This window comes from Protopterus annectens, chromosome 7.part0 (genome assembly GCF_019279795.1).
Source record: "Protopterus annectens isolate FY-2018-M chromosome 7.part0, PAN1.0, whole genome shotgun sequence".
NCBI lineage: Eukaryota > Metazoa > Chordata > Ceratodontiformes > Protopteridae > Protopterus > Protopterus annectens.
Window position 1 is genome coordinate 418,657,179 of NC_056739.1, and position 13,653 is coordinate 418,670,831.

A 13,653-nucleotide genomic window follows, 5' to 3' on the forward strand; every position below is an offset into this window, starting at 1 on the left:
TGTGTGAGAGAGAGAGTGAGAGAGAGTGTGTGTGTGCGTGTGTGTGTGTGTGTGTGTGTAAAAGAAAAATGGAATTGTATAGCTTCTGGATATTACTGCTCCTACCTATTTGTCCTCCGTGATGGCCACCCAACACATGAGTGGAGAGAGACACACCTCCAACTGTCTTCCAGAGGTGGACAGTCGGACAAAGCCTCTAGGGTCACTGGTTTTACTTTACAGAGAAAATACAATGAAAACCCTTATTTTGTGGTCCTGTTGAAAGGTTGTTGAAAGTTCTCAAATCTAACCTCTACAGAAGAGGGCCTTGCCTTCCTCTTCACATCTCCACAATTTCTCCTTCACAGTAGGGCTGGAGGTGTTGGTGAAAGATGCCTTAAAAGTGTACAAAAACCAAACCAACATAAGCTGAACCAGGTGTGGAGCTACCTAGAGACACCCATACCTGCCTCCCCAGCTATTTTATTGGCGGTGTTGTGCAAGGGTTCGCAATGTTCAGCATAATCCACAGTAGTCAATAACTGCATAAGCTGCCTTCATAAGACACTAGGATACAAAGTATCCATAGCCTGTTTTGCGAATAAGATAATACCATGTTCTCAAGTACATGTCAGAGGCATACATCATCACTTCCCCATCCTGTCTATTATCCTATATGCTCTACTAGGAGGATGGACATCAGAAAACTTGTCTGGGAATTTTCTTGGTAGCAGTTGTAGCAATCAGAGCCAACCAGAGCTCCTTTTGACTGGAGTAGGGAGCAAAAATTCTATTCAGCTTGTGAGCTTCTGACGTGTCAGGTTTCTGCCATGCTCTCCTGAAAACCAGGTCAAGACGAAGTTGTGACAGAGAGACCACTCAAGAGGTAGAGGAAGCAGAAGAGTACACCTCAAATATTACATCCTCATCCTGAGATGGTGGTTCAGTAGGTCAGGATCCCCCTCCTCAATTCAAGCACTGGGATTGGGAGGAGAACCTTCTCTATCATTCAGATCTTTGTCTGACATGAAGGATTTATTCAGGGAGGCCATGCATCTTCTCTTACATGTTTTCTTCTTTACAAGTGGGACTTAAGAGTCTCCGCAAGAATATGTTACCACTGCAAGGAACTCTGAGGACATTTGTTTCATTTTTCCCTGGAAACTATGATCAAGAGGCTGGTGTCGATGTACCTTACAGAGGAAGATATCCTCTCCATGCTTCAAAATGCTGATCTGGAATCCACTAGCACTGGAGAATTCTGGGCCAAGACATCACCTGCCAAAGCAGTGGACAAATGATGCAAAAGACAAAGCCCAAGCAGAAGAACTGGACAAATCTGAGCCCAAGAGTGGTGCCATCAGTTCAATGGAGTCAAATCCAAATACCAGAAACTGTTACAGCCAAAAAGTCGGCATTGAGCAATCAGTTCAGAAGGTATCAGAGTCAAATGAACGACTTTGATAAAATGAGATTGGGACCTATGGAGTACTGGTTATTGGCAAACTTATAAAGCTCCAGGAGGACAATCTGCTACAAAACCACCAATGAAGGGAAAGAGGTTAGGAAAGGAATTAAGAGAGGTTAGTGTGGGTAAACCTAATTTGCACTAAATAAATAAAGTAAGAGGTGGACAGGATGACACCAGATCTTAAAGTCCTTATCGTGGATTCCCATCTGCTTCCGAAGTACTTCTGAACGACAAAGGATCTGACTGAAACAGCAGAGGGAGATCTTGATGGTAGAAACCTGGTATGACTCTCTTTCAGAAGAGTATTGACTTAAACTCCCTGGTATACGACTTGTCTCAAAAATTGATAATTTAAGTGAGACCTACTTGCTGCAGCTGAAATATTTTCCCTTCTCTTGTAACGTTTTTGGGAAGTCTGAAGATATGATAGCAGGAGACTCAAATTTCTTCTGCCAGGGTACTGGAGCTAAGCCCTTGACAGATATCAGGTCCTAAACAATTTACACACAAATCGTGAGAGTCCTTGAGATGACATTTTACACAGACACACTCCCCTTGGCCCCAGAGTTACAGCCTTTGCTTCTCCACTTGCCAAACCTGCCGAAAGGGACCATAACAAAGGCAACTGACTGTTCTCATATAGAGGGGAGAGACCAGTACAGTGAAGGGTTACATCTGGGTACCCCCCCCAACCTCAGACATGCAGTGATCCTCAAGGAAGAGAATGACCTATGCGGGAAGGACGGGATCTGCAATCAGCAGGCACTACCCAAGACAGAATGAAAAGCGCCAGCTGAAGAAAACACTTTAAAAAGGAGAATCCCGAGTAGTGACACTTTTCCACTGCTTTTACTGCACAGGAAAGGAAATGAACAGCAAGAAGCAACCAAGGACTGGGAGGTTGTCTCATCCTCTGTGGTTGTTCAGATGCTGGCTCTGAGAAGAGTCCAGATGATGTTCCATGGGAAAAACATTCCTCATAAAAGTGTTAGAGGTAAAGACTGTTCCTGCAGCCATTCATTTTCAGAAGGCACTACTGGGAAACAACATAGGACCAAGCACATTTCTCCTGTTTCCCTTGTATGTGCTCATTTACATCCTGTCAGTCTTTTAGTACAGATCTGAGTGTGTGCGTCTGTGTGTCTCCTTCCAGATATAGATTCTCAGCTGGAGAGTCAGCCCTTGCACTGGGATTCTGCTTCTTAGGCTGCCTTTTCCACACAGGAGGATTCCGATTGAGCAAATTTACTCCTCTAACTGCTCCATGGTAGGGTTTTCTTTTTTGAATACTACTGTTAAATTTGGGACATGTTTAACTGGGAGCAAAAGGATATTTCAGAACCTCAGATTTATTATGATTTGTCACAGGAGACCTTTCATTTACAGGCTCCTCTTCCTTCTGCACTGGAAGATTTTTTGTCAGCTTGTGCATCTCCTGACATGCTGTCTTTGAAAACCTTGTAGATCATATAACATTCTCCAGTTTCACAGATACACCTATTCACGGAGTAGATCCAGAGGTTATTAACTTATCCAAATCTGCTTCATGCAAACTCCTCACAGATGCTAATCCGTTATCTCTCTTACAAACTAGGTAGAGCTTTGGAAAGGTTTGGTAAGAATATTTATGCTTCTTCCTCCCCAGCATTTAGAATTGTGAGCAGTCTGGATCATTTATTTAGAATTCTCTTTGCTCTTTTGACATTATGCAAAGATTAACTGCTGCTTTTCCTACCTCAGTGAAAGTAAGGAATCTCAGACTACATTTCTCAGACTGCAAAACTTACTTCAGAATGCATATATGAGAAGATACAAATTCTCAAAACTTCCCCAACCTTTAAGACAAATTCTAAACACCCCTCTGGATAAAGCTTTGTTCGCAAAAGGTTTGAAGAAAAAGGAAAAGTTAATTTAAGGAGTTACCAAGAATTCTCAGCCCTCATTTTGGAGCTATTTCAGACATTTGAACCCCAGTACAGGTTCTTCTATCAGATCAGACCAAGCCATTCCAGAAAAATTCCAGTAAACAATCTCAAAAAATGACCATGGCAGACTGGATCCAGGAACAGGAGTTCTTCTTTTCTTCCAATCCTAAATCCCGGTTAGGAAAATAGACTATGTACCCCATCCCATTTTCTTCTTCATCCTGGCAAACTTGTGAACTGGTCCCAAATTCTGGGCATTCATTTTCCTCTTTGGCAAAGTAAGATCCTTGGGTTCTACAAATCATTCTCAAGGATCCACAAAAAAAACTCTGAGGCACACCACGACAATAAGGAGCTGACTGTCGTTCGTTTTACTGTAGAAAAAACATATACATACAAGTAACAGAACGTTCCTAGTGCTCAGCAAGTGCTTTCACATTCCAATAGAATGCTTCATTCTCAAGGATCACCACTGGCAGATGAACTCCCTTCACTAGATTACCTCACACCATTCCAATCAGATCCATTTCCTCTCTCCTATTCTCCATTATGCTGTCCCGAGGTGTAATAGAAACTGTGCCCCCATTTTTAAGGGGAAAGGGCTTTTTACTCAAGGATGTTTATGGTGCCAAAGAAATGAAGAACCTGGAAACCTGTTCCAGACTTTCTTTTCTTAACCTTCACATCAAAGTTCTAAAATTCAAAATGAGCTTCAATCTGTGTTACCTTTCAATCCCACCTTGCAGCTTCCTAGTAGCTTTAGATTTAAATGGTGCTTATTATTCTCAGTCCTCAAAGGGTTTAGACAACTTTTTGTGATGATCTGTCATTTTCAATTTTATTTTTCATCCTTTGGACTGCTAACTATGAGACTTATATAGTGCTTCGTTTCAGTGACCGTCCACTACAAGATGCAGGACCATTAGCATTTTTCTATACCTAGACATCTGACGGTAGCAGAGTCCATAAAGGATAGTCAGCAGTCCCTTAACTGGGTAATGAACCCTTTTCTTATTACAGCTCACAGATTTATAGTTCTACGCTGTTTTCTGGATACAACCCTGATGATTGCTCTTCTTCCTCAGGAAAGAGTACCTTCTCATGTGACTCGTTCTCTGGTGTTCTGTAACCCGAATGAAGCACCTGATGGGAAATATCTCAGAATTTTAAAGTAAACAGTCTCTGTTCTTAAAACGTCTCTGGTCAAACTTCAAATGAGAAAATGTAATGTCTCTAAATCCCTCTAGACTTAACACCTACATCCACTGGTCTTTCATATTTCTTTCTGGTGTTTGTGAAAAGGGAGCTGTGCTGGAGAACACATTAACTGACACTTAAAACAGGCCTTCCCATCAGACGGCTACTCAGTCGGTGATGATGTGCCTCAGTTCACTTGGGGAGCTGTGCTCAATGGAATAAAGGTTCAAAGCCTTTGGAACAAGCAGGACAGGTTAACACACAAATATCACAGAAATGATGGCTCTCTTACATGCACTCAAACCTTTGCACTATAACAGAGATCCAGGTTCTTTGCTGGTCATCAAAGACATTACCACAGCAATCCAGCACAATTTATCCCTCTAGGCTACCTACATTCCTTTAGAGCAGAATTTTGTTGCACATTACCATCAGTGATAGCTTTTTGAAAGTTTTCTTGCATGTGTGTCTACCTATTAAACATGTGGCTCCTTCTTAGGATCATAATTTTGTGCTAGAAAAGCTTATTAGGTTTTCTTTTGACGTGCCCATTAAGGCAGCCTTGAAACTCTTCTCTTGGAAATAACAGTCGTTAATTCCTCTGACTTCTGCCAGATGGGTAGCTTAATTACAAACCTTAACAGTGAAACACCAATATCTAATTTTTCAGAAGAATAAGGCTTTCTTGAGAATTAACCCTTCAATTATGCCTAAAGTGGTTTCAAAGTTTACCTTAAGCCAATTCACTTATCTCCCAGTTTTCATTCCATGGCCTAAACAGGATAGTGAAAGGATTTCCCATACTTTGGACATTCAGATAATTCAGATACTACAGTAATAGAGCCAAACAATTCAGGACTGCTGATTAGATGTTTATTTCCTATGAAAGCAAGAAAAAGGGATGAGAAGTGCCTTAAGATGATTTTTACCTTGTATTCTCAGATTCATAGGCGAGTGCCAGGTTAACAACCAGAAGGGACTTTTTAAACCTAGCCATGCATCCCAAATCTCTGGCAAGTTATAGTACCTTTGATAAGTATAAACAGGGGCTTGGGAGATGAACCATTTACAGGCTGCCTGTGGCCATTAGACACACAGGTCTAAATATCAGGGATGAATTTCCTGTGCCTCATCCAATTGGGGAATCATCATCAATCTCACCCCATTTTTCTACATGGGGGTCAGAGTGTCATGTCAAATTCTGCCATCTCTTCATTCAGTGCCACTCTTATCTTCTTCAGTAGTCCTGTCAGGCTGTTGCAGGTCTTCTCTCTCACAATCCATTTCTCTTTGCTGGAGTCCCCTGATTCCTCTTGCTTTCTTTCTTCCTGCCTGCCCTAAATCATCTTCAGACTGTTTTCTGCTTTCTTGCACATGTATCCAACCAACTGTAACTTGTTCTCTCTGACAACTCTATAAATTGGAGCTACTTGGACTTCAGTTTCAGTGTCCTTATTTCTCCATTTGCACACACAGCGTGCATTCTATCACCCATTTGGGGCACTTCACCTCCATCACCGCTATCTTCGCCAAGTGTTCTAGCTTCACTTCACGTTTGTAGCACTGGTTACATCCGTTTTGTGCACCTTATGTTTCAGCTTTTTTGGCATTTTTCTGTCACACACTACCCCCGAAACTCTGTACCAGATGCCTACAGCCCCTCAGATTCTAACTTTGACTTCCTTATTCAAGAGTTCCTTTCTATTCAACCCCCCCCCCCAGATGTTTGAAGCTGCTAACTTCTTCTACTATTTTCCCTTCTGTCTCAACTTCATTCCCTATCATCTGATGAAGTTTTTGTTTAGAGCCTGCATGTAATGTCACATTGCCTACATACAGCAGTTTTGTTGATGTGTCCCCGGGTCAATCAACTCCAGGCAAACTCTGGACTCACCCTATTAAGGCAACTGGCTGTGACAGGTCCTACACATCATACGAGCTGCAGAACAGACACACAGAGGCCCAAATTCACAGCAGAGTTAAAATGAACACTTCTGGTGTTCAATACATATAATTCTGATACTGTACAGTTTATGCAAAAATGTTTACACACTGTCAAATGGAACAGGAAAGTATTACTACAAACCATCATGGTAAGAACACAACACCAAATAGCTATAGTGCCCTTAAAATGACATGCAGTTCATTTTATTTACATATTGTAAGAATTACCATGACAAGAGAAGCTGCAAGTCAATAGGTACATGGAAAGCTGCAGGAACTAATGTTATTCTCACCTGAAGATAGGAAGGCATAGTAACACTCCAGAGTGACAGTCAAGAAGAAAGAGGAGGAGGAAGGCATACATAATGAACTGATGGAATGTGCTTCAACCCAGAAATCAGACAATATGGATAATTGATTATCCAAGGAGCTAGTGGACTATAAAGAGGCCTGAGATGGGTGATGGTCTGTCTTACTACCCCCCCCCCCCAGCCTAAGCTAAAACACCTAACAGAAAAAAAAATGAGATGCAGCCTACATGACATAATGTAATTACTTAAGAGCAGGACAGGAGAGAAACATCATCCATGTCGAGAAGGGGAGGAAGAGGTGAATCTCTCAGCTCTCCAATTTAACTATTCCAAACATTTACTCTTTATATGCTGTGGCACAAAAATACATTCGTTTCCACATCACTGCAAACAAGTTCTTTCCAAAAAGGTAAGCTTCACTAAAATAATTCTCTAGCACACTTACCTGTCGTTCCAGTCATCCCTCCTTCGATCTTCCCGCTCTCGAGATCGGTCATAATCACTTCTTTCCCGACGGAATTTGTCTCTGCGTCTACGATCATATTCATCATCACTGTCTCCCATGTTGTGAAAAATAAATACCTGTTCCAAACAGAAAAAACACATGTAATAAAATATGGTATGTAACTAGAGCTGTACAAATACTTCAATTTAGGAGTCAAGGCAGACAACTTTTACCATACTGTTACAAGTACTCAAGTGAGTAATAAAAAAGTTATCTTTTGCAATTAAAGCAAGACATTTTCTTGAAGCAACCCACTTCATGGGGGCAAGAAGGTCATCTCTCTCTAAGCAACTTGGAAGACTGGAAGCCTTGGGTATAACCAGAAAAGACTAGTGTCCATGCATCTATACAGAGATATGATTAGAGCACTTAAAACCTTTTTTCTACCATATATAAACTCATCCTGGTAATGTGCATGTTTGCTACATAATACTCACATACATGTTTAATGTTTTATTTCCCAAAGTTCTTGGAAAACTGCTCATGTTGGACTTCCACATTATGCATTTAACTACAATAACCAGAAGTCATGTATGCTATACCACTGACATTCCTAGATCATATAAACTGCATTCTACAGCTTTAACACAACAACTTGCAGAATGCAAACAGTTTACATAATCTGGGAACACTAAATATGCTGATAAAAAATACATAAACAGTTAACAGATGAAATGTTAAGAGCATACTGAATTAAGAGGAGGACTGGTATGGAAATAAGAAAGGAAAATGAGAGAAATATTTCTTCCCAGTAGGCAAACTATGTGCAGAAGCACATAAGCCTCAGACAAGCTTGGGGGCAGTAGCATTCACCACTTAGTGATTTGATTTTTCTTCCATGCAGTTAAGAATATCATCTTATGCAATTTTTTTTCTTCTTTACATCACAATATAGACAGAATTAGAGCTCAACAGCTTCAACCAACTTCAGTGAAATGAGTTACCCGTTGTCTAGTTCTATATATACAAACTACAGTTTGGGCACTGCAGTCATAAAAAAGAAATGCATTCCCCTACGTTTCAGGGCTCTACTACATATACTGATTTTGAACCACAGTTCAGATTACCTAATCAGTTTTACAGCAGCCTTTAGAAAAGGTGCACATGATCACAAAATACCCTCTAAGGCATTCAACACTATCTCACACAGGTATAGCAGATACAATTCTTTCAGCTAAAAGGACGACAATCCCTATGTAACTCATTAGATAGCAAACTGGCTTCACAACTAGAATCCAGGAAATTTGGATGAGCAGTTATACCTCCTCCAAAAAAGACATGAGACTAGTATTGTACCTCACTGATCAGTCTTTGGCCCACTCTTGACATTCACTTTTTAGGAGGTCAAAGCTAATGTTAATGGTTTGTGACTAACCAGGTTTGCAAACTTCTGCATACTAGATAGTCACAAAACCCCCATGGACACAAAGATCTCCACACAAACAGCTGGGTGGCAAAAAACATGTGAAATGAAATACCAAGGAATGCTTGCTGAAGGATATGATTATGCATGACTCTTCTTAACTATTACATGGACAACAAACTCCTAAAAATTTATCTCGTAGTTAGTGATCTGGAAACCTACATCAACAATGACCTGCCTTTGATCACCACATATCCACTGTTATAAGTCCTTTTTCATTGCACAGCTGTCATCTGAAGTACTATATTCAGATCCAAGGATATAATTGTTCCACTGTACCATGCACTCATTAGGGCAGCCATGGAGTACAACACTCCTTCCAGTATGTACTTGTCCAAAAACACTTGGCAAGTAGAACTACACATTCTCATACAAAAATAAAGAGCATAAATTGTAAAAACTATGAAGACTGTCCAAATGGTTTGTCCCTCTTCTCAGTAATCAGAGGAGGAGACCTTTGCTTTGCATAAAGGAATTCAACACACACACTTGTCCTATTGCACATTTGCAAGTTCAGCACAATCAAATACCCACTCGAAGCATTAATCTGTTTTGCAAAATAACCAGAACTATGTTGGAGGAATAGGTTTATATGCTTAAGAATAACACACATATGGAACCATCTTACACTCTAGATAAAGCAAAGTTCTTACCTTACTCTGTTCAAATGCAATTTGGATGAAAGGATGGGTAACTGCAAGTTCACCCAGTTTAGCACTCCTGTCCCTCACGGATAGGGAAATGTAAAATGTCCCAACATATCCTTGTTCACAGATCTCTGGATTGTTTGCATGCAAAATTTAAGGGCCAAAACCTACTACAGGAATGTAAAGCTATACTTCTTAAGGTCCTCGCAGATCAAAAGTCTAACCTATGAACTAGGCTCTGGCAGTTTACCATTTTTAAATTAAATTTATCTCAATTTTATTAAATAATCTGCCACGGATAGAAAAGTCCTTGGCAGAAAGACACTTAAATACCACCATAACAGTCTTAAAAGACAGACTGACCTTCTCATACTAGTAGCTCAGCTGGTTAAGCAGTTATTGGAAGAACTAAGGAGACGTTAAAAGTCTTAACTTGTGCCAAACATGTTTTTGGCAGCCTTGTTAGGCAAAGCATCTCAGAAAGCAAATCTTTACAAAAATAATTTGATGGTTCGATGCAAAACAGTAACCCAAGAACTGAAATAAACATGCCTCAAAACAAAACCCTGGATATGAAAACACTGTCAGGAGAGTAGAATTTGTGCTGTACCCCAAAATCTTGAAAGTAATCAGGCATAACATCTTATTTCAACACATTTTATCACAAGTGGTTACAAAACTCCAAAATACTTATTTACCCACTATAAAAGCCAACATAGTCCACTGCCCTCTCCAAAGCACTGCCTTAAAACAATCATTGTTTTATTTCTGTCAGATGGAGAAAAATGTGTTTATTTGTTGCTACCCAATGTCAGACGTTTCCGTTATGGTCCCTATTAATCTGCATCAAGATTGGAATACAAAAGTTATGGCCAACAAGAGACTTTTTGCACACTTAAGGACAACTGTACAGCAGAAAGGATTCTAACAAATGTTACGTTTCCGGCAACTTTGACCATGCAATACCAGGACATTGCTTTAAATTTTTTCATCAAAAGATGCCAAGGATGAAGTGAAAACAATTAAGCTGCTGCCCTCAAATCACTATGATTGTAGTATTCTCCTCCAGCAAATTTATAAACAAAAAGTTTGCTTGTTAAGCTAGAGAGGGATTTCCTCCTCTGTTGATCCAAGAGGGAACTGGCTCAGCAGAGGAAGAAATCCTTCTCTAGCTTAAAACAAACTGGAGATATTTAATAAGTAAAAGCAGTAGTCCACAAAGGCTGAATGCCTTTAGTAAATTAAAAGTATAAAAAGGTGAGCGCTTTTGCGGATACTCTGCTTCTTCAGACCATTATACTTTAGCAGCAATACAAGTATTTAAATAATCCTCCAACCAACAAAATTCAAGAATTAAACACATGACAACATTAAATCATTTAACTCAAGTGATGCAGACTTCTACTCTTCAAAGAAGGTTTAAGGGAAACATAATTAAGACCAGCGGTAACATTTGGCATGAAAACTATAACCAAAGTATTTCAAATAGTTCAGTTTCATTACTAAGTCTCCTTCTTTAATATTTTCACCAACAATTCTTAACACCAAAAATTTAAGTGTGTGTATCACCTGGAGATATTAAGTCCTCCACAGCCAATTACAAAGTAAAAATAGCGTCTCTAGCTACGGATAATCATAAGGCATTCTTTACGTCCAACATCTAAAGGGGAACATCCAGCTATACTCTGAACTGATTGTGGATGGCACCACCCATATTCAGATGTAATAGCCAACCTGCTAGCTGACAAATTTGGAGCAAACTTCACCCCCCTACCTCCTCTAGTCAATTCCCAAACTACACCTGCCACCACGCCTCAGCCTATTATCTCCAGAGATCAGGTCATCTCGGCATTCTCCAAGGCCGAAAACACTATCAATGGAACCAGAAACATCCCATGCTGCCGTTTAAACAACTTAAAACATGACCTGGCAGACCCACTTGGAACTGGCTATATTCTGGCGGAATGGAAGACAGCAAGAGTAATCCCTATGCACAAAGGGGGGACCCATCAACTGACCCTGGGAATTATAGGCCCATAAGCTTGACTAGCCTCATCTGCAAGGCCAAGGAAAGAATCATTATGACCAGTTCGGATTTGTTAAAGGTAGCCATGCTGTTAAACACGGTTGAATTCTTTGAGAGTCATCAAGGCCCTGGATGACGGAAAGGCGGTGCATACTGCCCATCTTGACCCAGCCAAGACATCTGATGCAAGCCCCAACTCAGGTATTATAGAAAAACTCTCCCAATTGGGAATTAACCCCTACATTACCAGATGAGTAGCCAACTGGCTGAATGACAGGACACATACTGTCAAAGTGGGTGACTTCATCTCTAACAAATGATCAGTCACCAATGCATACTACAGGCATCTGTGCTGGGCCCCTTACTGTTTGGAATTTCTCAGAAGTCCAGGCAAATGGGCAGCCAGTGCCAGACCAAGTTTGCTGACAATTGCAAATTGGGAGCAACCATTGAGCCCCCCCCCTCCCCCAACAATGTTAATATACTGAAGGCAAGGTTAATGCAGACAAAATGATAGGTGCCAAAGCCACGGATTAAAGCTTAAAAAAAAAAAAAACACTCATTTCCTTTGGGATAGTCGATATCCCTAATTATATTACAGACAGCCCCCCACAAGATTAGACCCAGTGGTACTTGATCTGGTTACTCAGGCTGACAGCAATCTGAACTTTGGCCATCACGTATCCACAGTAGTAAGGAAATCCTTCTATGTGGCACATCTTATAAACAGGGGCATTGCATCTACATCTAAGGATATTATTCCATTGTAATCGGCCCACATCAGATCAGTAAGAGTGTACAATGCTCCCTTTTGCACGTACCTCACCAGACATCTGCAGCAACTGGAGACATCACACAAGTTTGTCACCAAAAAATTAATAGGGTACACAAAACAAGTCTTGCGTGGAAAGACGGAAAGACTGAAAGCCCTGTCACTGTATTCTGTCTCCTACAAGTTAAGGGGTGACCTGTACCTGACTTACAGGGCAGTCTCTGACCTGGCCCTGATGAAAATGCTACACATACGCAAGTCAAACTACACAAGGGTCACTCACTTCAGGGATCTTAACCTAGCCTATGACATGAACAGGTCATGCTGGAGAGAGAGAGATTACAGCTCTCAGAGACTGCCATTTCTCTGGAACAAACTTCCAATTCAAACAGAGCCCCTGCCTGACCCCCCTCTAAATGCAACCTAAATCAATGGATGGGTGACCACAAATTCACTCCTGGGCTGATGCCCATGTCCCTACTGGACAGAGAAAGTTAGCATTAACTACCACAGACCCTTACTTCTGCGAATGTCACTCACCTAACCAATGACAATTGGGTCAACTCGGGATAAATATGACTAGATTTGTAAGAACTCTAGGGCCGTTAGCCTAGCAACCTTCTATGAACCTATGAAAAAGGTGGAGGCAATTCTAAACTGCATTTTGTGTTTTTTTCTCCATTAGAAATACAGTAAACGCATACTTTTTTTTTTTTTAATTAATGGCCTTAAGCACCATGCTACAAAATGGGATTCAGAATATAATAATCTGTTTAAAGGACATGCACCTTGCCCATGATAAACAGAAACACAGTGCTAACCAACTACAAAGCACTTACACCTACGTCAATTTGTTCAGCAGTAAATCAGCAGACAAATAAAGCAAATAAATATTACTTTTAGAGGCATTTCATTTGAAGGATTAATTGATTTGGAAATAAAGAATATTGGCTATACCCACATAGTACAAGATGTATGCAAAACCAGACTCTCTGTGTTGCAGAAGATTAAGATGGACAGATTGCTTTCACAGCTTTGTGCAACAGAACTGTTGATAGAAACTAACAAACATTTCTTACAAGTCTTAAAATACAAAGAACTTGATTTATGTTCAATCTAATCTGTTAACTTCTCATTTAATAAATCTAAATACATCAATTCAAAAACTTCAGAAAAGCCCCCCACCTCCATCGTAATGGCATTTTAACTCCCATACAAAGACACGCAATGAAGCATTTTATTAGAAACTTCAACGGGTACAACTTCTGAATAACTAGAAAATCTATTTTATCCTACTTTTCTGTGGATTGTGACCTATTTGAATCAGCAGTTTGTGAATTTATAATTTGGTTAAGAAAACTCCAAATTTTCTTACTTTTCTATTTCTCCTTCTATAACATTAGAAACAATTAAAGCACTACCCTCTAGATAAATAAGAGATCCATTTGACAAA

General features: G+C 40.2%; 1 protein-coding gene across 1 annotated transcript in view; it reads right to left on the reverse strand.

Annotated features, from left to right (window-relative positions):
* The window catches only part of SRRT (serrate, RNA effector molecule), a gene marked incomplete in the record, with an annotated part of 984,080 nt that overhangs the window by 951,175 nt on the left and 19,252 nt on the right, over positions 1-13,653 (reverse strand). Inside the window, 1 exon segment of the mRNA XM_044077005.1 lies at positions 7,273-7,409. Within this exon segment, the coding sequence (XP_043932940.1) occupies positions 7,273-7,391 (119 nt within the window).